The sequence below is a fragment of the Rattus norvegicus genome, chromosome 14, assembly GCF_036323735.1.
Source record: "Rattus norvegicus strain BN/NHsdMcwi chromosome 14, GRCr8, whole genome shotgun sequence".
Classification (NCBI taxonomy): Eukaryota; Metazoa; Chordata; class Mammalia; order Rodentia; family Muridae; genus Rattus; species Rattus norvegicus.
In genome coordinates, this window is record NC_086032.1 from 19,688,995 (window position 1) to 19,715,538 (window position 26,544).

Genomic DNA, 26,544 nt, shown 5'->3' on the forward strand with positions numbered 1-26,544 from the left:
CCTGTTATTAAATCAGCCCTAGAGACACTCATGCATCACTATGCAGGGATGAATTTGACAGCAAGGCTGAAAATGACATCTTAGACAGGGCCTGGGAGCTTTACTTGCAAGTTACTGAATAGCCAACCCCTTTGCCCTCCCTCCCTCCCTCTCCTCCCTCTCCTCCCTCTCCTCCATTACAGACAAAACTCAAATGTTTTTCTTAAGGAATACAGGTCTGCTCCTATTTTGGATTTGTTCCACGTAGACTGTGTCGCCGTTGCGCAGGGAACCAGTAAAGGGGATTAAGCTGGATTAGAACCTTTCAATAATCTTTAATACATTTTCCTTCCCGCTTATGACAAGGAGGATTAAAGCGGTCCCCACTGACACCTCTGCTGGCTGCTCCTCCCGGAAGCCTCTCCCAGGATGCTCAAGCATTTAGGTAAAGCTGTTTTCAGGATGCTGACTTTTGGACATACCGACTTTGGAATCGCTCTTTTGGCCTCTGAGCTGCTTTTCCCTGAGAGTTATCGCTTCAGCCCCCTAAGTACCTCCGTCTCGTATCTTTCTACAGTTCTTCCGCAAATCCATGGCATCTCTAAGTATACATGTTTATTATATAATCCACTTTCTACTTCGATAGGCAGCCCACCTTCTACCAAATAAGGTCCACGTGCTTTAAACCCAGAGGTGAAAATGGCCTTCTGCGGCAGGTCACTTACCCTGTGACCAACACCACAAAGACAGCAAACACATGGACATGCCCGAGGCCCTTTAACTTCCCTACTTCTGCTCGACAGCCCCAAATCCCTGTTATAAATCATTTGAAATCCATTGAGTTCTCCAGGTTCTCTTTCAGGGGGAAAAAATTCCCTGGGCTTTGAATAGCTCAGGTCTCTCCTTTATTTTGTTAATCTTTATCTCTTTACAATCCAACTTTGAAGTCAGCCTCTTGACATCTTCCACTTCATAAGCATGTGAAATGCTGTCTTTGAAGTCCAATGGCATCCTAAGGAAACCATTACAGCAACTAATCTCTAATTGCATTCTGCCTCAGCCAACTTCCTATCTGTTTTCCATACTAGACTGTAAGAGCCTTGAAAGAAAAAGACTATTTTCATTTACAAACTTCTCTAGTACAGTGGTTCCCAACCCTCCTAAATGCCGCAACCCTTGACTACAGAGCCTCATGCTATGGTGACTTTTGTTGCTACTTCCTAACTGTAATGCCACTCCTGTTAGGAATCGCGATGTAAATCTCTGTATTTTTCCAGGGGTCTTACAGGACCCCTGTGAAAGGGTTGTTTGACCCCCAAAGACGTGTCTGGCACGTTTGAAAAGTGCTTCTCTAGCACCAGCAGTGTGTGTGTTATCATTTCTGGAAGGAATTACCTCAGGAGAGATAACCCCTGGATCCATGTCCTTAAAAGGATGAGGTCAGAGTCACCATCTGTAAGAGAATGTCAGTGAGAGACAAAGCGAACAAACTCTGTGTGGGATTGCTGCCAGGACCAGGTCACACTGGAGGAGGGGGATTACTGAAACACGCCCAGCATACACATTAAAGGCAGAGATCTACATCCCCAGTTGATGTCCATGAAGTCTGAGGAGTGACGCAGATGGTGATAGCAGTGTGGAATACAATTAAGGTTTTTGAAAATTTCTGGGGACGGTTCTTACGGTGACTGAGGCTCCCAAATCTCTTATGATCATCAGAACAAAACAAAACAAAGCAAAACACCCAACCTAGCCAGGTGTGCTGGTGTACACTCTGAATCCCAGCATTCAGAAGCAGCATTCAGAAGCATCAAGGCAAGCCTGATCTACAGTTTCAAGACCTGTCTGGTCTACACACAGCTGGTTTCAGGCCAGTCAGGGCTGTATAGTTAGACTCTGTCTCACATCAACCAGCTAAACCCCCATAAAAATGAATAAATGAACAAAGAAACAAAACCTAGAGGTTAGGCCTGTGGGTAGCCAGTGGACTCTATGCTTACATCGAGGTTAAATTGAGGATATTGTAGTAGACAGAGGAGCTGCGGGCATAGTGGGGCATTTGCCTTGCACTGGCCCTGAGTTGAGCCTCCACAGTAGCACTAGTGCTAGTTGCTCTCCTCTCCCTAATAAGCCAGGTAGAATAACGAACTGAGCTTGTGAACTCAACTACAAGGAAGCATGGTAGAGTCATCCGCTAGCTGAATCCTTGCGAATGGTATCCCACCAAGTAAAGGTGTGGCCTTTGCTTATATGACGGTATGGACTGCTGTCAACACACTTCCTCTTACTTCTAGTGTTTGCTATAAAAAGAACCTACCAACAAACCAGATTAAAACTGCAATGTGAGATGACTCCAAACATAGATGTTTGGGCTGAAGAGATAGCTCAGGGGTTAAGAGGGCTTGCTGCTCTCGAAGGGGACCCAAGTTCAGCTTCTAGCACCGGAACCAGACAGTTCGCAGCTAACCGTAACTGCGACTTCACGAGGCACCGTGTTTTCTTCTGACCTCTGAGAACACTGGCTTGTGCTCACACAGACACCCATGAAAATGCAGGAGAATTTCAAAATGCATTATGTTTCTATATTCATTGGGGAAATGTCTTAACCAGAACGTACTTTACCATTGGCTGTTGGCTAGAGATATTACAAATAACCCACCATTCTGCTAACAATGGCGGTGCCGATCGGCAATGGCGGTGCCGATTTGCAATGGCAGTATCAGGGAAGCTTAAGCAGGAGTGAAATCCTGTCTCAAAAGACCAAAACCAAACCAATTCGAACCAAAAACCTGCAAGTGCGCGCGCACGCGCATGCGCGCACGCCCTGTCGTACCCTGTCTTGACCTACATGCTGGATTTGCCAAACAGACCTCTTGAAGCATAACTTAGGCGAAGTTATGCGTGACTGTTCCTTTTCCTCAGAATTTGTTTCAAAGAAGATGTGTTGTCCTCTCACGGCAGCTGCCTCAGGAACTTTTGGAATCAAGATAGACTATCAACAAGTAAATACTGAGATGGAATTGGAGGGAAGAAACAGAAACCTACCACCATTACCCTGTGACAGGGCTAAGAAGATAATTAACCTCCACTTATCGGGTGAGGTGCCTTGACGATCGGTGTAGCGGTTAACATTATCTCAGCTTTTAGGATTCAGGAGAACGCAGTTGAGAGAGGTAAATGACTTCATCAAAGTCACAAAGCTAGATGAGATACAGACACACGAAAAGGTCTAATTTAAAGTCTCCTACTTTATTTGTACGTCCCTTCCCTCGAGGTCTGCTGCAATATTTGTTTATACTTTAGGGCAGCATAAAAGGATTTATGGCAGCTTCTTCCCCGAAGAAAAGAAATTTTCCTTGGAAGAAAATTATATGGAAAAAGAAAACAACAACTGTAAGGCCGTGTTGCTAAGTTCTAGGCTGTGTTGCTCAAGAGGGAAGACATTCTCCCAGATGGCCTCAAGGATTTACTGAGATTTTTTTTTTAGATTTATTTATTTATTATATAACAGTACACTGTAGCTATCTTCAGACACACCAGAAGAGGGCATCAGATCCCATTACAGATGGTGGTGAGCCACTATGTGGTTGCTGGGAATTGAACTCAGGACCTCTGGAAGAGCAGTCAGTGCTCCAGACCACTGAGCTATCTCTCCAGCCTGAGGGGCTTTTTTCTTCTTTCTTTCTTTCTTTCTTTCTCTCTTTCTTTCTTTCTTTCTTTCTTTCTTTCTCTCTCTCTCTCTTTCTCTCTCTCTCTCTCTCTCTCTCTCTCTCTCTCTTTTTCTTCCTTTTTATGGATTTCATCTGTATTTTTCTCCTCAGTGTCCTCTGTTCCTTCTAATCCAAGATCCCCCTACTCCCTCTCTCCCTCTCCCTTTCTCCTGTTTTCTTCCCTTTCATTCTCTTCAGCTCAGGGTCACAGGAGCTTCTGCACTGCTCTTTCATAGTGGGTGCAAAAGCCACTCAGAACCCTAGGAACAGAGGAATCACCAAGTCTACACTGGAAGAAACACTGCATGACCATCCTGAAAGGGACACGAAAGAAAGAGGGAATGGCATCTACCTATTGTGACTGGATGACACTAGAGAAGCTGAGGACAGAAGCGAACAGTGTGCACGCACACTTTCATGTGTGCAGATAGACTTGGCACGGTTTTACTGGGTCTTTTTTTTAACCTGGGTTATATCTTATCTACATATTAGTGATGATTATTGAGAATGGTGCCCATTGAGCAAGAGTTCATAGTTTCTCTACATTCTGGACGTGGGGATAGATGGTTATAAACTACTGTTAGCCATTCTAGGAGAAACAGGAGACCTGACTGCTCAGATACGGAACAGCGGACAGCACTCCCATCTTGACTTCATGAACTTGGCTGGAAGATGTCATACCCCCTCGTTCTGTTTCCCAGGCATCCCCAGACTGCACGTCTCATATTAGTGCTGACTCAGCCTTCGCCGGCATCTCTGTTTTTTTTTTGTTTGTTTGTTTTTTGTTTTTTGTTTTTTTTTGTGACTGTGAAACACAGCAAGTCTTAGTCTCAAGAAGAAGAAACACCAGGCAGGTGAGATGCCTCTGTAGGAAAGGTTGTCAAGTCAGACAACCTGATTCCTAAGACCCATATAGAAGGGAAAGGGAACTGACTTCTGGAAAGTAGTCCTCTGACCTCCACCTACTGCTGCCCCCAACCCTGCAAAAAAAAAAAAAGATGCAATTGAAAAAGATGAAATATCCATCTACTTTTTATTGAAATTATTCTGTCTTGTCAGAACATTTCATTCAAGTACATCTCCAACTGTTGTCTTTCCCAGAGGCCTGGTTCAGTTTTAAGAAGCAGAGATGTGGCAGAATTTGGAAACGCACTGATTTGTCAGGTGTCAATCATTAGTAAGTGTGCATTTTATTCCTCCACAGAAGGAATCTGGGAGCGGCTGTTATATATCATTAGCGAATATAAGCCCACGGACAAAGCTGACATAAGGCGTCCACCAAGCAGCAGAGACTGACCTGAGTTTGTAACCCTAGATTTCCATGTTTCGGCTAGAGGTTCTGCTAACAACTGCCATGCTGATCTACAATGGTGGCAGCAGGGAAGCTGACTTGGGAGAGCAGGAGTGAAATCCTGTCTTAAAAAAACCAAAACCAACTCTAGAACAGCAGTTGTTAACCCTCCCGGGGCTGTGACCCTTATACATAGCTCCTTGTGTTGTGGTGGCCCGAACCATGAAGTTATTTTCCTTGCTACTTCATAACCGTAATGTGGCGACGGTTACGAATTGTGATGTAACTATCTGTGTTTTCCGATGCTCTTAAGTCACCTTTGTGAAAGGGTTGTTTGACCCACCCAAAAGGGGTCAAGACCCACAGGTCGAGCGAGGATGAGGTTTTCACTCAGATAAAAGAGGAGGGGGTGGTGTTGGTGACAAAGGCATTTCTTTGTCCTGTGCTGGAAATAACTGGGAGCCTCGATTCTTAAAGGTCTCCTGCTCCATTCAATGTAATAAACTTGCTTTAATCTTGGACGTTGGCTAGCACCTCAACCCAAGGTTGCACAGATGGGCACCATTTCTTTACAGTGCTTGACTTCAAGCCTTTTCCTGTTGCCACCCCAGGCTTGTTGGCCCCAGACTTTTAGTTTCTTTCAAATGCAAACAGGGCTGTGTATGGGGGGGGGGTGTCCTTTGAGATGAACTCAGCTTCATTACACATCAGAGGAAAAGCAGGATCACCTCTCTGGAATGGAAGGGATCGGACAATAAAATGAACTCTTCCTTTATTGGCAACCAGAGCAATTATCCCCCTCTAGCCCTCCCCCCAGGCCCTCCAGCTCATGCTAACGTGTTCTGCAGAGCTGGGACAGTTTGGCTGTTTTTTTCCTTTTTCTCCCTCAACTAGCATTTCCATCATCTATTTTAGCTTTACCAGCAGAGCATCAAGGAAGGCAGCAACCTGCCCATGCTACACTTAAGAGGCTGCTACAGTAGAGCCAGAATACAGTGTTTTATGAGTTTTGTAGATAAGATGGCTGTGTTCTCTAACAATTATCTCTGTACCTGAGCTTTGATGTCTGCCTTTTCATCTTGCTTGGGACTCACCGTTCACCAAGCCTTCCTGGCTGCTCCAGGCTACTCAGCCCTCCTCAACTAAGCCCTTCCCAGCTTCACTCGAACAGCATTGCATTTAATCCAAACAGAACTCAACGTTTTGACCTGTACTTCCTGGATTGCCTCGCCTCGTGGTGGTGGTGGTGGTGGATCATCTTTATTTCTTCATCTCGGCTTTGTTCTGGTCTCTGACATCATATCACAAGTATGAAAAAGACTTCCATAGTCTAGACAGATGTGTCAGGGGTTAAGAGTGTTTGCTGAAAGTGGACTCACACCCTCCCACCCCCCAACAGGGCCATTTATAGTGGAGTTTTTAAAAAAAATTTTTGTTTGTTTTTTTGAGACAGTATTGCTCAGCCCTGGTTGGCCCACAACTTGCCCTGTGGTCCAGGCTGGCCTTCAACTCAGAGATCTCCTGCTTCTGTCTCCCGAGTGCTGAGATTCAAAGCATGTGCTACAATTTTTAAGGTCTGGTGTTCCGAAACTCCAGCCCAACACAACAATCTTAAATATCTCAAAGGTAACTTGTCAGAATGTTATCTTTAAAAAGTCTGTATTGGGGGGTATATGTGGGGGCTGGAGAGATGGCTCAGTGGTTAAGAGCACTGACTGCAGGGGTTGGGGATTTAGCTCAGTGGTAGAGAGCTTGCCTAGCAAGCACAAGGCCCTGGGTTCCGGTCCCCAGCTCCGGGGGAAAAAAAAAAAAAAAAAAAAGCACTGACTGCTCTTCCAGAGGTCCCAAGTTCAAATCCCAGCAACCACATGGTAGCTCACAACCATCTGTAATGGGATCTGATGCGCTAAAATGTCTGTACTGGGACAGGAGAGATGGCTTACTGGTCAAGCGCAGTTGCTGATTTTTCCGAGGACCCAGGTTCAATTCCCACCACCTACATGATGGCTTACAGCTGTCTCTAACTCCAATGCTAGGGGATCCAATGCTACATCCATATATTAATACATTCAAAATAATAAAAAGTCCTATTGTGTTAAGAGGAATGCCATAGGGTGACTTCTGTTACAGTGTTAACTTTTTAAAAAGTTTTAGAGCTGTCACTGGGGTAAAGATGAAACACTAGAAAATGCAGCGATTTCTTTACTTCTGGAAATTGAACAAGGATTGAATTTCGAAAAGTTTGAAATATGTTAAAATTTTCTATGATAGCCTTCTATTGGTCTCCTCACCCCCACGAGGAGGTTGGGGTGATCTAGGCGACTACCCTGTTACCAAGTTACACCGCGGTCACAGCGATTTCTCCCTACCTGACTCCCGCCACCATCAATCAGCCTCTCCTTCATATTTTTACTCTAAGAATTCCCATTTGTCTTTATCTTTTTTTTGCCTTTGACAGGTCCTGGCCACAGGAGAAAACTGCACGACCATTCATTCATTTATTTGCAAATCTCGACACCTCCACTTGTGACAGTATTGTCTCATTAAGGAAGGCTTTCTTTTATCTAATATATCTAATATATCCCTAATATATATCTAATATACATCTAATATACACATGTATTACACACACATACAAAGTCAGTACTTCCGTTCAAAACAAAGTTGGCCTTCTGCACGTACTTCGAGGTTGACGGTATCAACGCCCCCCTCAGCGTCCTCTCAAAACGTTTTGGAGCTAGGTATCACATTCCTTCTGGAAACATCTTCAGGGCGGCCCGCAGACCTCAGCTCTAACCTGAGCAGGAGGGCCTGGGAAGGCTTCCACTTTGAAGGCTCTCAGGTCACCCCGTTCACACCCTTACGGGGAGAGAAGCCCCGCCCCCAGGGCGGAGCCCAGGCGGAGCCGCCCGCTCTCCTCCGCCTCCGAGCCTCGTCTCAGCCCCGGGTGCGCGCGGCGCATGTGCCCGGTTCCCCCTCCCCGGCCCTGGATTCCACTTCCCCTCCGCTCGCGCCACAGCGGCAATCTCCAGGCCCCGCGCCGCCTCCGGAGCCCATGGCCGGGACGCGCTGGGTGCTAGGGGCGTTGCTCCGGGGCTGCGGCTGCAACTGCAGCAGCTGCCGGCGAACCGGTGCCGCCTGCCTGCCCTTCTACTCGGCCGCCGGCACTTTCCCGTCCGGCGTCTCTGGCCGCCGCCGCCTGCTGCTACTCCTCGGGGCCGCCGCGGCCGCCGCTTCGCAGACGCGGGGCCTGCAGCTCGGGCCTGCGGCCGCCGGGAGACTGGCGGGTCCCGTCCCTGTCCGGCCCTCCGCCGCCGCGGCGGCTGCCGCGTCCTACTCGGCGTTGCGCGCCCCGCTGCTTCCGCGATCGCTGGCCGCCGCCGCGGGCCCGGCGCGGGGTTACTGCCAGGTACGTGGCTCCGCGCGCGGGACCCTCGGCGGCCGCGCGCCCGCGTCCTTCTGTCGGCGAGCGCCTCGCGTGCGCGCCCGGGGATCCGCGGCACGCACCGCACCCCCGCCTCCCTCCCGCTCCGTCCTCCTATTGGGCACCGGAACAAGGGACGCTCTCCGGGCCCCGGCTCTTCTCCTTGTTTTGTTCCCTCCGAGTCTGGGCGGTTGGTCAGTGTAAGTGTGGCTGGGGTGAATGTAGAGGCCTTGTTTCCCGCCGGGCCCATGGTAGGTTTTGGGGAGGCCGCCGACGCCCCCCACCCCGCCTACCCCCTAGCCTTATGCCCGCTGGAAGTGAAGCTGAGAGACCGGAGCCCGAGGAAGGTCGGGGCCGGCTGTGCGTGCGGTGGGAGCTGTAGGCCGGGCGGCTCGGGCCTCCTCGGCCGGCCACCGACGCGCAGCCCCGCGCGCACGGAAGCGTGGGCTAGCCTGGGGACGTCCCCCGCGCGCCCCTCTCTCGCGTCCTCGGGCGTCCACCTGACTGAAGGTCACCTCTGCAAGTCCACTCGCCTTGACAGAAGGACCTTTGGTGCAGCGGGACTCTGCGGACGCGGAGAGCTGCTGGGGAGACCGTGGGAAACTGGGAGAAAACGTGTGTGGGGCAGGGGTGTCCGTGGGTGAGGGTTTGGGGGCATCAGTGTGACTCCACGATCTTTTTCATTATCGTTCCCCGTCTTTTCAGGAAGACGTTGTAAGAATTCATATTGCAAATATTTTGTCCTCTGTGTATGTGAGACATTTCTCTTGCGGTGTATGTGGCATCTGGGAAGGGTCTGTTCACTTTGGGCTACCTAACCCCTAATGCCACGGGCCGTGTTTATCTTAATTCAGTCTGTTTGAATTAGTGATATCTGGGTGGTTCATCTGCATGGCTGTTGTCTGCCAGTAGCTGAGCTAATTGATTTGAATCCCGGCCCAATACTTTCTGCTGCACTTTGTTTTTTCTGTAAAAGCCTGAGATGTTTATGGGATTCTGGGGAAACAGGGAAAGTAACAGTGTCTGAGCCCCCTGCCGCCTGTCTCTGCTGTTGTCTTTTCTGTCTTTTTCCTTATTCACTTGCTCTTACATTAGTCTTTTCAAGACATTTACCCACGTCCCAATGTCTTTTTATTAACTTCCTTTGCCTACCAAGTGAAGTATCCCTTCATAGAGCCCAATGCCCAACAGCCAGCTACTATGTGTTCCTTTGGCTTTTTTTTTTACCGTCCATTTTAGAAAAATGTGTTTGCTATTTTTCAGATGCTACTACTTCCCCTCGGATCAAATTGGAATGTCGTATCTTTTATATCTTCCATCTTTTCTTTTTTTCGCCCATAGTTTTTTTTTTTTAATTTACAATATTTGATACTTTTAACACGACATCTTGTTCTGTTTCTTGCCTTGTTCCAGATAATGCTTCGAGATGGTGGTTTGATGATGTGTTTTGTGTTTGGGGCAATTTTCAGTGAAACGGTATAATTTGTCGTTGTATGGCTTACTCCGTAGTACTACCTTTAGTGGGAGGACTATCACCAGAATGTACTTACATGTTGCCTTAGGACATAAAATATAAATATAAACCAAAACCATGCTGGGATAACTAGTCTATAGCCAGCACTGGGGGCTGTGGCAGGATGGTGGTACGTTTGGGGTAGCCTGGGCCACATGGAGAGACCTCGTCTAAGGAAACAGAACCAGAGGGTGGAGAAGTGTGCTTCTCACCTCTGAAATAATCTCACCTGCACCTGTTTGTACAGGTAAGCGTTTTCCTAAATAGGTTGCCAACGGAATGCCCTTTCCATTCCTTCTTTCTTGAAAGGAGTCCAAAACTACCTACCTGGAAGACCTCCCACCACTACCTGAGTACGAACTGAGCCCATCCAAGTTAGGAGAAGAGGTGGATGATGTTTACCTCATTCGAGCTCAGGGTCTGCCCTGGTCCTGCACTGTGGAAGATGTCCTCAGCTTTTTCTCAGGTATCTCTTCCATGTGCTTTAAATAAGCAGTTCGGTTGGAGGCAGCTCTGAGGTGAGGAATGGTCCCATTCCGGCCGATTACCTTTTCATATGATGTGCTGCTGTGGGTGCCATATGTACTACCTACAGATTTAAGACGAAGAGTATAAAGACGTAAGTAATGCGGACATTACAGCGTGTGACATCGGTTTTACTATGTGCATGACTAAAGGCCAGACCTGCCCAAGGGAGTCTGTGGAAGAGTAGCTAGCTGTCCATGTCATACACTCATACGCTGAACTGAGTTCTCTTTAGTACGTGTGAGAGCTTTCCCACTGAGGTCAGTTTTTATTGCTGCTATCTGACTGTGATTTTAAACCTTCCTCTTAAACCTGTAAACATGATGGTGTCATGTGAATCAGACTTTCTATAAGCCACTCACCAATTATGTGTCGGATTTGCATAAGAAGTGGGCAGTATAAGGTTGTCTTTGGTATAAAGGGGGAAGGTAGATTGTTGTATCGATTACTTTTGCAGAAAGTACTTTTTGGCTCTGTTTTTAAAGGAAGACGGGAAGAGTAAGCAGCAGTTGCTGTTTAATGGTCGGGAAGTAATGAGCTTCTGGGCTTGGCTTGGTTTTCTTTTTATGTGCCTCTCCCCCCCAATACTTTCTTCGTATAGCCTTAGGTGTCTTGAAGCTCACTGTGTAGACCAGGCTGGCCTCAAACTCAGAGATCTGCCTGCCTCTGCTTCCCAAGTGCTTGAAGGAAAGGTGTATGGGACTATCCTTTTTAACTTGGAACATTTTTAGTCTGCCACTGTCATTAGCATTTAGAATGTAGAATGGTTTCAGTGCCCGAGTTTCTGTACAGAATCTGAGAGACGATGGGGGAGGGGAAATAATAGAATAAAAGTAATCTTGAAAACTAAAGAATTCGGTAGGCATTTTTTGGCTCCTGCATTGTTGTGATGGGTAAAATTGGGACAAAACTTTGATTTCTGTGTTAAATGACTTTGATCATGCGTTTTTAGACTGCAGAATCCGAAACAGTGAGAATGGAATACATTTCCTCCTGAACAGAGATGGCAAACGGAGGGGCGATGCCTTGATTGAAATGGAGTCCGAGCAGGATGTACAGAAGGCCTTGGAAAAGCACCGGATGTACATGGGGCAGCGGTATGTGGAAGGTGTGTGAGCTCAGGGCCTGACTTCTGGGTCCTTAGGCTTTAAACTTTTCAAGGCAGTTATGATCGAATCTTTAATAATGGTAGTAGTTAAATGTTACACATCTTAAAGATCTTAGCTTACTTAATTAGGTTTCATTCTTCCATTTTCCAAACAAAATTTTCAGTATTTTATAGCTTGTGAAAGTGAAGCGTGTGTGCGTGTGTGTGTGTGTGTGTGTGTGTGTGCGTGTGTGTTTGTTTGTTTACATATGATATGTATGTAGGGTTCACATGGAGATACCAGAGGACAACTCTAGGAAGTTGAGTCTTTCCTTTGGCTTCTAGCACATTTGGAACTGCTGAACCATCTACCCGGGTCAATCTCGGTTTTTAAATCTATAGAATAAAAGTATTGCCTACATTTAAAAAGTTGGGAGGATTAAATAGTTTATGCCTGGAGCTCAGTATATATTCAGTGATTGTTACTTGTTAAATTCTTGACAGAAGTTCACAAAGATTAGAACCATTGATGTTTAAATTCAAGGAACAGCGTATTTATCCTCTTGTGTGTGTGTTTTTCTTTGCAGTGTATGAAATAAACAACGAAGATGTGGATGCCTTAATGAAGAGCCTACAGGTCAAGCCTACGCCTGCACTCAGTGACGGTGTGGTCCGCCTGAGAGGACTCCCTTACAGCTGCAATGAAAAGGACATTGTGGACTTCTTTGCAGGTGGGTGGCAGTGATGTCGTGGTGTTTGGACTTAGTCTCTTCCCATCATTATTCTTCCTTTTGTACCTTTGAAGTGTTGCAGTCTTTCAGGCAGATCTCTAGGGATGCCAACTTTCAGAATAGTTTCATCACATTTGTTTAACTATGAAGAAACTATTTTCTTAAAATAGTGCTCACATTGCTCCAAGACAGTAATCACTTACTTGACTTAAAACTGTCTGGGCTGGGGATGTAGTCAGAGGCTGGGGATGTAGTCAGAGGCTGGGGATGTAGTCAGAGGCTGGGGATGTAGTCAGAGGCTGGGGATGTAGTCAGAGGCTGGGGATGTACCCAGAGGCTGGGGATGTAGTCAGAGGCTGGGGATGTACCCAGAGGCTGGGGATGTACCCAGAGGCTGGGGATGTACCCAGAGGCTGGGGATGTACCCAGAGGCTGGGGATGTACTCAGAGGCTGGGGATGTACTCAGAGGCTGGGGATGTACTCAGTTGGTGCAATGCTTGCTTAGCATTCACAAGGCCCTGTTAGATCCCAGTACCACGCAAACTGTATGGCGGCACACCTATAATCTCAGCACCAGGGGAAGATGATTTTAAAGATCGGTCACCACTTATGGCGTTTATGTGGATACTAGATATCCAAACTCAGAAGAAGAAACATTATCTAGCTTCTGGCTACAAAATATACCTGTGAGTAACTTGGCTTGTTTAAAAACTGTCCCCTAAAATATAACCAGTCTCCCTTGCCCCCCAAAAGACTAAGGAAAACTTTGTATACGTTTGTAACATTCTCCAGCTGCTGACAAGCACTGAGGTTTTAGTTACATAGTGATTGATTGTCAGTGAAGGTGTACAGCTTTAGGGTTGGTGAATAGTATCTAAATGTCTTAGTGCAAGAGTAAGCTTAAGTCTGATGAAGAAAGCCCTTGTTGGCAGCACTAATATGTGCATTTTTTGGCATCCTAGGACTGAACATAGTAGACATCACTTTTGTGATGGACTATAGAGGGAGAAGAAAAACAGGGGAAGCCTATGTACAGTTTGAAGAACCAGAAATGGCCAACCAAGCGCTTCTGAAGCACAGGGAAGAGATTGGTAACCGGTGAGTGAAACAGAGGTGTGAGGTCATTTTGATGAGTGCACTGTACCATTGTTGTGATGTTACTCAAATGTGTTAAACTACGGGTACCACAGTGAACCACTAAATGCTCATCATTCAGATTAATTGCTCTGATATGTTGAGTTCTAAGTGAAAGATAGTCCTGTAAAACTCAAGTCTAGCTGTGCTCATCATTTTAGGATGGTTTTTAAAGAAATTTTCTTTCATAACCACAGTATTTTTATGTCTGACAAGATTAGCACTTACTGTCTATTAGCTACCCATAATCACATTTTTCCATCTGTAACAAAAATATCTTTATAATTGACTCGTGTGAATCAGAATCCAAGAAGTTTATACAGTACTTTTGATATATTATTAATTTTATTAATCTAGAGCACATCCACTTTTTTTTTTTTTTTTTTTTTGGTTCTTTTTTTCGGAGCTGGGGACCGAACCCAGGGCCTTGCGCTTCCTAGGTAAGCGCTCTACCACTGAGCTAAATCCCCAGCCCCACATCCACTTTTTTTAAAAAGTTCCTCTCTGTTTTATGTATGTTTGTGTGTGGTGTATTCATGTGTGTGCATGTTGTAGGTGTGCTTGTCCACTCATGTATACATATGTGGAGACTGGAGGCCAGAGGTTAGCTAACACTGTATTGTCCTCTGTCTCTCTCCACCTATTTATTTGAGATGTGTCTCACTGAACCCAGAGCTTGCAGAGTAGCTAGACTGATGGCCAACAAGCCTTTAGGATCCAACTGCCTCCTCCCTTCTCCGTCCTTCCAACTCTGAGGTTAAAGATCTTTCACTACATCTGGCTTTTACGTTGATCTAGAGAGTCAAACCCACAGCCTTATGCGTGTACTGCAAGCACTTAGCCATCTGAACTTTCTCCCTAGCTCCATCCCTCTCTTTTTAGAATTATGATTGCTTTTGAAGAAGTTAGGTTAGTTGTGTTGTACACTGACATGGTTATATGATGTCAGAGAGTAAGTAATGAGGTAGGAGATCTGTTTCTATTAGTGTATGCAATGAGATAGTTGTGTGTGTGTGTGTGTGTTTTAAAGATTTATTTATTTTATTCATATGAGTACACTGTAGCTGTCTTTAGACACACTAGAAGAGGACATCAGATCCCATTACAGATGGTTGTGAGCCACCATGTGGTTGTAGGATTTGAACTCAGGACCTGTGGAAGAGCAGTCAAGTGCTCTTAACCGCTGAGCCATCTCTCCAGCCCTCAGGATCCCCTTAAAGAATTGATTCAAAGTTCCTTGGGTTCTTTTGGGTACAAGTCTTTTTTTTTTTTTTTTTAAGATGTATTTATTTTTCTTTTATGTGTACAAATGGTTTGTCTGCATGCATGTGTGTGCACCACATGTGTGCTTCTTGTTAGATCTGGTTAGACATGGTTGTCAGCCACTGTGTAAGTGCTGGGAATTGACCCTGGCTCCCTGCAAGAGCAAGTGTCTTAAACACTGGCACTAGAGTTTTCTGTGTCCCCTAGACTGGCCTGGACCTTGCTAAATGGACTAGACTGGGCTAGCTTCAAACATGCCAACCTCCTGCCCTTGCCTCCTGAATATTATGTCACCACTGCTGTCATTCAGAGCAGTGGTGTTCTTAGTTGTCTGTCTTTCCTGTGGTTTTCCAGATGGAACCTAGGCTTTGAGCATCCTAGGGGAAGTACGTCATCAGTGAGCAGAACTCGAGCATATTCACTTACTCTGTAGCCCAGGCTGGCCTTGAATTCACACTAGTTTAAAGAAAACTTTATTACTTACTTGTGTTTGTGTGTTCATTTGCAAGCACTTTGCCAGAGCTGGTCTGTAGAATTTGGACAGCCTGGACATCATGGAAGAGCTGGCTCTCTCCTTCTGACACGTGTGTTCTGTGGAGGAGACATACATCAGTGGCTTGGCAACAAGCGCCATTGCCCACTGGGCCATCTCACCGCCCCCTCAACTTCATCTGTAGCCTAGCCCAGGCTGGCCTGAACCTCTGTTCTTTTCCTTTCCACCCCCAACCCCTGGGATTATGGCTATGTGTCAATGTGCCTCATAGTATTTATGATAATTTTAACATTTCTCATTAGCCACTTAGTTACGTTATGGAGATCTTCGTAGCTTTCAGCATTTTGTATAGATTTGACTATGCAAGACTGAACTGTAAGCCCTTGAGGTTGTTGTGGAAATACAAACACTGTATTAGTTTGCTTTCATTAATATAAGACATAGGGCATGCTTACTTTAAAAAAAGAATAGGATTATTTAGTTCCAAGTTTAGATGCTTAAAAGTCCAGTCCAAGAACCTTTTGAGGACAAATAGCAAACAGATCTTGGGAGATTTTATTTCTGTTTTGAGACAGGCTTTCACTGTAGCTCAAGCCAGCATAGAATTTGTTGTGCAGCCTACTCTGGCCTTGAACTTTTGAGTGAGCCATCACCCTTCCAGTGCGGGGTTACAGGGTGTGCCGTCACGCCCAGCTTCCATGCCTGGCTCCCATGTCCAACTTCCAGTAACTCTGTGTGTGTGTGTGTGTGTGTGTGTGTGTGTGTGTGTGTGTGTATACACACTTAACTTTAGTTCTCATGAAGAAAAAGAATATTATTATAAAATATCTATGTCTGTTCACACATATTTTCTTTTATAAGTAGCTGGGGTATGATGTTAGTTTATAAGTTATTCCCTTGAAACATGGAGCTCACAGTTATGCTATGTAAGTGCTGTGAGAATTAAACTTTAATAAGCTCTTTGAAAAGCATTTAAAAACTGCATAAATGAAAAATACCATATACATAAAACACACATAAGGGATATTTGGGGGCAAAAGTCTTTTTTTTTTAATAGTTTAATGTATTTTAATAGCAAACTTACAGGAACAGCACAGAAGACAGACAACATTGAAAACATGCACTTGCATGTACGACAACTCCGTTAGAAAACTCTAGTGAACAGATGGAACCTACTGTGTGATAAAATGCTACAAACACCATTTAGTTGCCATCAATAAGAAATTTACTTATTTTTAAAAAACCCAAATGATGACATTGTCCAGAAAATTTTAATAGATCTATTTATAATAGTTATAAAGTCGAACTGTTGAAATATGTTCACTGACACATTTTGCTTGCATTAACGCTTTACATCTTGCATTTATATTAAAAATTCACACACAAATGAATGTGGAGAAGCTGCCAATCCCTGATTCTGTCCCCTATGTTTCCACTCACAATCATAGACTTCGGTACCTTTGACCTCATGGAAAAAATATCTAACATTCAGAACTACTGATAACAGGAAGAAGAGGGAAAATATATTTTTTTTTTTTTGAGAATGAAATGTTTCCCTTCATAGTGGACTCTTAGGCACGTTCCCCACATATGCAGCGTGCTAGCTGGGTGTCTTTTGGCATAATTGTTACACATTTGGCATGGATAGCACACAGGTTGGTATCTTCACAAAGGCCAAGCAGCCAGGCCTCACTTGCCTCTTGCAAAGCACCAATAGCTGCACTCTGGGGCGCAGATCTGTTTTGAAGTCCTGAGCAGTTTCTTGCTCCAGGTGCTGAAAGGGGAGCTAGCAAATCAGAGACGTTCAGTGGGCTTCTGATAGCATCTGATTTCTCCGAGTGCTTCAGTACCAGGCCTGTAAAGATGAGGTTTCTTCACCCCTCCAGTAGAGGGCGCACTCTTGCGAGCAGCTTTTGTAGCCAGTTGCTTCCTGGATGCTTTACCACTGGTGGATTTGCGGGCAGTCTGCTTTGTATGAGACATGGTGTGGGCACCTCCTTACTTATCCCCTTCTTCGGCTGGAGCTCAGCAAGCGAGAGGCAGCGCTGGTGTTAGAGAGCGGCGGTGGTAGGGGGCAAAAGTCTTAATGACTAAAATTAGCATGTTGCCCTATTCTGTTGAAAGAACATTCTCATAAAGTAATATGTAATGGATTTTTATTCTTGCCCTCATCTTTGAATGTCCATGTTTTATAAGCTGTGGAAATATATATATACCTGATTAATTTTTTTAAAAAAAATACTGGAGCGAGCGTGCACTGGTGAATGCATATATGTGTGCAGGTGCTCCGAGACTCCAGCAGAGGGTGCTGGACTCCCTTGTGCTGGAGTTGTAGGTGATTGGGAGCTGCCCTATGTGGGTGTTGGGAACTGAGCAGTGGTTCCTCTGGAGAAGCACAAATGCTCTTAACTGATGAGCCATCCCTGTAGTCACACAGACCTAATTAATTATTAAGTTTGCCTTACACCGTCTTTATCGTAAGTTACTTTATATTGTCTATGCCTTTCCCTTTTGTTATAGATACATAGAGATATTTCCAAGCAGAAGGAATGAAGTTCGCACACACGTTGGATCTCATAAAGGAAAGAAAATGGTGTCTTCTCCTACTACCAAATATATAACTGAACCAGAAGTGGTGTTTGAGGAACATGAAGTTAATGAGGACGCTCGGCCCATGACAGCTTTTGAAAGTGAAAAAGAGATAGGTAATGTCCTGTCTCTTCAGAAGATTGCCTTGCGCCTTTGGGTTTTGATAAAGCTGTTTTCGTAGCCAGCTCGTATGAAATTGTGAGGTTCAGAACAGGGGGATTGAGTTAAATAATCTATATACACAAAGGTTTAATGTTTCTAAATAAAAAAGAATTGTATGTATTTTGTGTGCATTATGTAAGTCCGGTTGGTCGTGCGCATGTGTAGACGTCAGAGGACAGCCTGCAGAGTTGGTTCCCTAACAGGGGACCTAGGAGTAGAACTTAGGTCATCAGTGCTGGCAGTGGCTGCCTTTACTAACTGAACAGTCTGCACTGACAGCTCTCGTTAGTTTTTACATTATTGTTGTTTAAAGTTTTAATTGGCATATGTGTGTTTACACAATGTGCTAGTTCCATGGAGGCCAAATGGCTTCCCTAGAGCTGGAGTTACGAGCAGTTGTGAGCCACACGAAAGGGGTGCTGGGAGCCGAGCTCTGAGAAGTACATGCTGAGCTAGAGTAGTGTATGCTAATCACTGAGCCATCGTCCCTGAGTCCTCTGTATTAATTTTTGTTACTGTTATTTGTGGTGTGCGTGTATCACATGGTACTTCAGAGGCTAGAAGGTAGGTGGGAATGGAACAGCCACCTCTGCTGGGTCTCTTAGAGGCTGAGCGATCACCCCGGCAGGCAGGCAGGCAGGCAGGCAGGCAGGCAGGCAGGCAGGCAGGCAGGCAGGCAGGCAGGCAGGCAGGCAGGCAGGCAGGCAGGCAGGCAGGCAGGCAGGCAGGCAGGCAGGCAGGCAGGCAGGCAGGCAGGCATGGTTCTCTTTGCCATGGTCGTTTTGTAGACTGCTGCAAAGGCTAGGTAGTGCAGATGTAACAACCAAAGTAAAGTGTCAGTGCCCAAGCCAAAGTGGGAAAAATGCTTCAGATGAGAACAGGTGTATGAACTAAGGAATTCTGTTTGCTCTGGGTCTAATTTTTTCTTTGGGATCTTTGGAATTTGGAAATGCTTACAAATCTGATGTTCTAGGCTTTCCTGACACTGAATTTGATATATATTAGTACTTACAACAGAGACAGTGCCTTCAGTTTTGCAATTTAGTTGACCGTTTATTGTCTGGTCACATGAGGTAAGTTCTTCATTTGGGAATGGTTTGAAGTCCTAAGTGCTTTTAATGGTTGTTCTGGTGACAGCTGTTAAGTGGCAGAAATTTCAGGTTTCGGCCTTTATACAGCCGGTGTGCTCTGGTTCAAGATGAATTGCGGACTTTGACTTAAAGGTCATACCCAATTATAATCTGCTAATAGCTCGGGAAACTTTGTGTCCTTGACAGAGTCTTTGTTCTTCCTCAGAGTTGCCTAAGGAGATGTCAGACAAACTTGCAGAGGCTGTTGACTTTGGAGCTGTGCCGTCCCTGCATTTTGTCCACATGAGAGGATTGCCTTTCCAAGCCAATGCCCAGGACATCATAAATGTGGGTGTCAGTAAGCGTCATCTCCATAGGTTTGAGCAGTCTAACGCGGGACGTGATTAATTTCGGGGATGTTGGGAAACTGTTTCTGGAATGTCCTCCTCTAACATCTCCCTCCTCGCTGAAGCTTGCCCCATCTTGTGTAGCTGTGATTTACACAGGACTGGTGCATGCGCCCGGGAGTTTGAGGGTAGGTAGGGCAGAGTAGTTAGACCCTCTCACTTCAAAAACATGTGCCCTTGCATTATCATAATTGAAAGCAAAAACCATCCGGGTTTATGGAGCCAGTAAGGTGGAGGTTTGTAATCAGGATCAGGCGGGTTGATCCTTGACGTTTAGTTCTGGCACAGACCTAGGCTGACAGTACACAGCAGCCGTTGCTTGTTCCGGGACATCAGTGTCCTGTCGCAAGGTGGAAGTGCACGGCATACACCTGAGCGCAGCTCCGTGAGCGACAGACTGGAGTAGTGATTGTTCTCAAGGTTGCTTGGGAATTTTGTTTTGCTGCCACTTGGCAACATCTTTTAAAAACTACTGTGTAGAATTTTGGGGGAGAGGTGGTGAGAAGAGGAGGGTGCACATGGCGTGTGTATGGAGGTCAGAGGTCATCTAAGGGGTCCTTGCTGAGTCATCTCCCAGGCCGTTTTTGCAGTATCGTGACCCAGTGTACCACTGTATTCCCTAGCTAGGGAAAAGAGGGGAAGCCACAGTTCATGTTCATTTGTTTGTTTGGCCTCGTAGTTCTTTGCCCCACTGAAGCCTGTGAGAATCACCATGGAGTACAGCTCCAGCGGAAAGGCCACTGGAGAAGCTGACGTGCACTTTGATACCCATGAGGATGCTGTTGCTGCCATGCTCAAGGACCGGTCGCATGTCCGTAAGTCTGGCCCACTATTCCTGTCACGCTGCTGTGTGTGCATTTGGGAATTGGCCTAGAGTTTTCTTTTGGGAATTGCATTTTTTTAGTACTACCAACTTGAAGCTAAAAGATTCAAATTTGTCTCTGATTATTTTGCATATTTATATTTTTCTCTAATTTTTATTTGGCGAGTCTGAGGCTGTCTCACTTTGTAGCCTAAACCAATGTTAAATTTTGGGTTCTCTTTCCTCAGGCTTCTAAGCACCAGGCCTATAGGTGTAGACCAGCACACCCAGTTACTACTGTCATTTTGGGATGGATACTGTCGTCTGGGCTGGCCTCAAATGGAAGGGGAGCAAGTCAGCTCCACTTGAGCTCCGACTAGCCGGAGATACAGCTGGGGGTATCGCCGCGTGCCATCACACTTAGCTTCCTTTTTAATTAAAGGTTAAGGATCTGTGCGGCTGTCTGAAGTATGATTTAAAAGGGGCTTTGATGTTTTTCAGACTTTGCAAAACTAACTTTTTTTTTTTAACTATTCAGAACATAGGTATATTGAGCTGTTCCTAAATTCATGTCCTAAAGGAAAATAAGACTTGAACAGACCCCAGAAGATAAGGTAATTAAGTACAGCTGTGATTAAGTAATTAGTAATCAACTCACTAAGTGGTAGCACGGTAGAAACCATTCTCTGTAACTGGATCTTTCTGCTCTGTGTGCTCGTCTGTCTTCCACTCTTCTCCACCCTTTCACCTCCGCAACACTGAGTAGAAGAGAACGATCCCTGAGTCTTTTTGTTTCTTCTTCAACCACAACTAATATCAAACAGCAGCCAACCCTCCCAAAGACCAGTGACCAGCCACAGTCCGCCAACAGCCCATCTGTGTGGCTCTAGCATTTATTCACACTCTGAAAAGAACCCAAAACCACAGCCCTCCTAGAGCACGAGGCAAATCACAGTCAGCTGCTGTGGGCCGCCTGAAGCAGCCTCATGACCCACACCTGAGAGTAAAACAAAACATGTTCTTATAATTGTTTTTTTTTTTTAAAGAAACCAAAATGTCATATTTGTCACTATGGTTCTCTTTTCAGAAAAAAATCAAAGTAATGGTTGTGAATCATAACTAAAAAATTTCTTAGAAATGTGATTTTGTAGTGGCTTTAAGCATTATTTTTGTATAGAATATTTTTGCATAATTCCTCACATCATGCTACTGGTAAACTAATTGAATAATTACTTTTAATAGCTGTATTCATAACACAGAGAACATGTATTTTACATTAACTTTTCATTCCTTTAAAACTTAAGTACATTTCCTCAGTTGTAAGGTCTATACACACCCGTAAGGTTTTTTTTTTTTTTTTTTTTTTTTTTTTTTTGAGTTTCATACTCGAGTACTATGTTTACATCTTTTCTACCCTTCCTTCCTCTTGTAATTCCTCCCATATTCCCCTTAGACAGGGTTTCTATTCCTGCACACAACATCATGACCAGGATATGAGTTGGGGAGGAAAGGGTTTATCCACATTGCTGTTCATCACCAAAGAAAGTTAGGACTGGAAGGTCAGGAAGCAGGAGCTGATGCAGAGGCCAGGGAGGGATGTTACTTACTGGCTTGTTTCCCCTGGCTTGCTCAGCTTGTTTTCTTAGAGAACCCAAGACTACCAGCCCAGGAATGGTACCACCCACAGGGGGCCCTTCCCCCTTGATCACTCATTGAGAAAATTCCTTACAGCTGGATCTCATGGCGGCATTTCCTCAAGGGAGGCTTCTTTTTCTATAACTCCACAGCTTGTGTCAAGTTGACACACAAAACCAGCCAGTACACCCTCCTTCCTCTCACATTACTAGCTACTTCATTGATAATTGTTTTGAGCACATGCGCACACTTGCGCATACACACAGTCTCCCTCTCACCTCCAACCCCTTCTGTTTAGAGTCCTTCTAGAGCTGCCTGTGTTTGTTAGGGCTGAGCATCTGGGATTGGATATCCCGAGGTCTCATCTCTAGAAAAGACTGGTTCTCCCTTTCAGCAGCAGTTGATTGCTTGTAGTTCTTGATCTGAGGTGGAGCCTTGTGAAATTTCCCCATCTGCATTGACTGGTCACCTGCTGTTGTCATTATGCAGGCCTTGCATAGGCAACCATTGTGCTGAGACTTCACTGGTGCAGCCGTCCCCCCCATGTCTACAGGACACTTGCAGCAGGGTGCTGAGCCCTTGGCTCTTGTCCTTTTCTCACCCCTCTTAAGAGATGCTCCCTGAGCCAGAGGGGGGACCAGTTAGGCTGGTCACCCACACTTGTAGATTCTTTGCCTTTGGCCTGTTGTGGGTCCCTGTAATAGTCTGTCTCCTGCAGGAAGTTTCTCTGGTGAGGGTTGGCACTGTGCTAACATGGGCTGTCACTGAGTCAGAATTAACTTGGCACTGTTTTGAGTTTTCTCATGTCCTTTTTTATGGCGTTTTGAAAGAGTCTGTCATATAGCCTGAGCTGCCCTTGAACTTGTAATTCTCTTACCTCAGTGTCTTACACGCTGGGGTTACAGCCATGTACACTGCACCTGCCTATAAGAGAAGTTTCCGTCTGAAGTACATGGTGGGATATTTAGGCTAACTTACCCGCAACATTTTACTAGGTTTCTTGATATTCGTTCTCATGTAAATATAAAGTGCCTTTTTTTCTTTCATGTTGTATTTCAATATATTGTATCGCCGTCATTTTTCTGAAAGTAGTGATGGCCTCTTTAAGGAACTTAGCTGTTTTGAAAACACAGGTAATACAGTTTTTGGACATAAAGCTCTGATTCGTTATGGCCACTAAACATGTAATATCACCTCAGTTCTCTTCAGAATATATTTTTGTGCTCATTTCTGACTTATTCCAGACTGTGTACGTGTACTAATGCCTAACTAGATTTTCTTACCTAAATTAATTGATTTGTGGGATAATTTGCCCTAAATTGGGGAGGGCTGGACTTTAAGTGGTGTGGACACGAGTACATGTGTTCCACTGTGAGTAAACACGTACTCTTGTGTCCTATTTCAGGATGGAGCAGGAAGCACCTCGTTTGCACATCTCTGGCATAAAAAGATGAGTTGATTGGCAGTGGCTGCTGGAGAAAGGATCTGTGCGTCTCAGTGCTGTGTCTACACCGAGAAAGATGCGGCTGGGACTCTGAAATAAGCCTCACATGTACATTTTCGTCTAAGCAGTGGTTGAGAAAGTCGGGCCTGTGTGTTGAGTTTTCTGACACAGAGGCCATATTACAGACGTGAGATGATCTTTCCACCCAGTGCTGCTCCTCAGATCCTTACTCCTGGTTGTTGCCTCTGACTGAGGGCTCTGACACAAAGCTCATGGAATAAATTAATGGTGTATTTTTACCAAGCACTCACCAAAGCAGCAGGAGGTTCAGAACTTTACTAAGCCAGTCTGATTGGGTCAAACAGTTTTGCTTTTTTTCATTTTGATTTTCATTTGATTACTTAGGGATAGAACTTTTAAAAAATAGCAAACCACAGATTAGTGAGTGTAAGTGACCACTCGGCAGTTTTGTCTTTAGAAACACTTTGCCTCCTTAAGCCTTTGACCTGAAAGCATTTGACGTTGGTGCCTGTCTGTGTCTTGGAAACCTAGACTTCACTTCCTTCACGTTTTTTTGGACAAATCTTAAGGCTATTAGGTTTGAAATCGTAATGTGACATATCAAAGCAGTCCAGACTGGTAAGGACATTAATCGCTTCACTTGAATTAAACCAGCTCTAGATAAGGGGGAAACAATCTTAAGTCTCCTCCTCTGCTTTTCCAGTGGGGTAGCCATCCCATATTTTAGAACAAGTAGGGGTGCCTTGCTTAAATAAAACTAGCATTTCATGTATAATTGTGTGAAGGTTCTATGGCTAGAGCTGTATTTCTGTCACATTGTGGCAGCACCTTCTGCTTTAATACTAAATAGCTTGTTATTTAAATATTGGATAAAATGGCTGGCTTCAAAAATAGTCATTAATAAACTTAACTTTATGTATACCTGTGTAGAAGAATCAAAGTCCTGTATATTTTCTTTGCCTTGTTCCTATTCTCAGGGTGACAGCTGCCACCAAGAGATAATAAGTCTCACTCTTCAGATTGAATTTTCTGAGCTTTCAGAGGTGGTAACCTGGAAGAAACGTGTATTGCTTAGTTCATAACCACCTGGGATTACCAGCTAAGGGGCAAAATTACTGTCCTGTAGACAATAAATGAAGGTTTCAAGTCGAAGATTACCTGATTGTGTTTGTTACTAGACTGTATGAACCAACTTATTTATCAAGCCCTGATGTATTAATATGAGGAGAGATGGTTTCCAGGTGTGGCTTAGAGTTGGGTGCGGAAGCATGTGAGCTTTTAATCCCCCACAGTGGAGACAGAGGTGGCCGAATCTTTCAGTCTGAGGCCAGAATGACCTACATGTTGAGTCTTGGGCCAACCGGGACCACGTGGTGAGACTATCTCAGAAACAAACAAGCCATGGCTTCAGCAGCTTAACGATATACTTAGATGGAGATGTTTTCATAATGACCACACCATTGGAGTTGGTGTCTAGAGTTCTGTATCTATGAGGGTGTGAGCATCTCTCTCACAGTGGGTCTCTAAAAAGCTTGAAGGGATGCATCATGCTCTCTGGAGGCGGAGTTCTCTACAAAGCAGGTTGTAACACTGGGAAATTACCAACTGACATTCTCTCTTCAGTATTTCTCATAACCTTGGACCACTGAATTAGTGACTGCTGATAGAGCAAGTGTGGTTACTGAAAAAGAATCACATAATTCAATAAAAGTTCATTTATAATCCTAGCACTCAGGAAGCTGAGGCAGGAGGATCACAAATTAAAGTTTAGCCTGAGCTATGTAAGAGAAATCTTGTGCTGTGCCCTAAACTTGTAACTTTTTAAAGACAGAAAAATGGTGGAACAGGATGAGGTGTATGGCAGGTATCCGTGGTCTAATGCTCTTCCTGACAAAGGAGCTGCAAGGGAGGAAAATGGAAGCAAGCAATGGAAGAGACTGAGGTCTGTCCCTCTGTGGCTGAGATGCTCCTGACAGCCACACTGGGGAGAGGGGAAGGGGTGTAAGGTCAGCACAGCATTCATCCCAGTTAGCGTCCTCTACCCTCAGCAGGGTCAGCAGGGTCCACCTGTAGATTTTTATTCTATCTGGTGGTATATCCTGTAATTAGCACACTAATTTAAACTTGTGAGACTATCTGGGAGTGGGAAAGGATTCATCTTCCTTTTGTAATGGTAGTGTGAAGTTCAGGTTCCACAGGCATTGGCAATAGGACTTCTCTGATGTCCAAATACTGATTGTAGATGGGAAAGTATTTTTACAAGCTAGGTAGGGAATAAAGTGACCAAACCGTACTGTGGCCTGTGTGGGAGTGCTGTGGGGTGTGCTAGCTGGGTCGAATGCTAGACGGTTCTTTTTAGAGAAACCTGGCTGCATTGTTGTGGTCCCAGCTTGGTGGATGAGTGTCTGGTAGCCATCTTCTTGGTGGTTGGTAGTGGTTTGGGGGTTTTAACTCTTCTAATAGGATGTTTAGTGTTTTTGTCAAAATTCCTGCTCAGTAATGACATTACATGTCTTTACATACTGACTGCCTCTGTATATCATCGTGGTGGAAGTTTGCCTAGGTTTTTGCCTAAGTTTAACATTGATTTTTACTAGGGGGTTAGGCAATAGGAAGATTTCAGTTTGAAGTCTTGATATGAAAAGAATGGAGGGTGTTTGTTTTGGAAAATAGCAGTAAGCAAAGGGTGTGCACCCAGCAGTCTGCTTCCCACTAATGTACCAGCTGCTCGGTTCTCAGGCTTTCCGTTGTCAGCTTCCTAGGCAAACTGATTCTTACTGTATCTATAAGCAAGTACTAGACATGATGTCATTTAAAGTTATACATTCCAGTTGCACAGTACTGATCTTTTATTTGCATGTATGTGAGCGTGTACTCCATGGACAATGGTATGGATAGGTCAGAAGACAACTTTCAGACACTGGCAGGGAAGTATGGTGGGGTCCAGATGGTGGACTCCAGTAGTGAGGTTTGTGTATCAAGGGCTCTTACCTGTTACAGGAGCTTTGATAGTGAAGACGGGGAGACGTCTGTGTAGTATAATCCTGAGCCTTTTTGCTGGGGCAGTCTCCTCAGCTAGCCATCGGCTCTCTTCTAGCTCTGCCTGTCCCAGCTCCAGCCGGGGGTGGGGGGGTGGGGGTGGGGTTGGTTCCTATCATCCAAGGACAGCTCCCAGCTGTCTCTAACTCTGGTTCCAGGGGAGCTCTCGCCCTCTGGTCTGCATGGGCACTGATGGGCACGGTGTTCAAACTCATGGGGCAGAA

At 45.1% G+C, this 26,544-nt stretch overlaps 1 protein-coding gene across 4 annotated transcripts; it reads left to right on the plus strand.

Moving 5' to 3' along the window:
- Positions 1-7,930: 7,930 nt before the first annotated feature.
- Positions 7,931-24,433, plus strand: Grsf1 (G-rich RNA sequence binding factor 1). Of its 4 annotated transcripts, none has more exons than XM_063273070.1 (10): positions 7,931-8,604; positions 10,227-10,383; positions 11,395-11,550; positions 12,117-12,260; positions 13,224-13,359; positions 17,672-17,856; positions 19,199-19,320; positions 20,059-20,194; positions 20,720-20,795; positions 23,222-24,200. In XM_063273070.1, exons 3-9 carry the CDS (start codon positions 11,478-11,480, stop codon positions 20,767-20,769), a joined length of 846 nt encoding a protein of 281 aa, XP_063129140.1. In that variant the 5' UTR covers positions 7,931-8,604; positions 10,227-10,383; positions 11,395-11,477; the 3' UTR covers positions 20,770-20,795; positions 23,222-24,200.
- Positions 24,434-26,544: the final 2,111 nt, after the last annotated feature.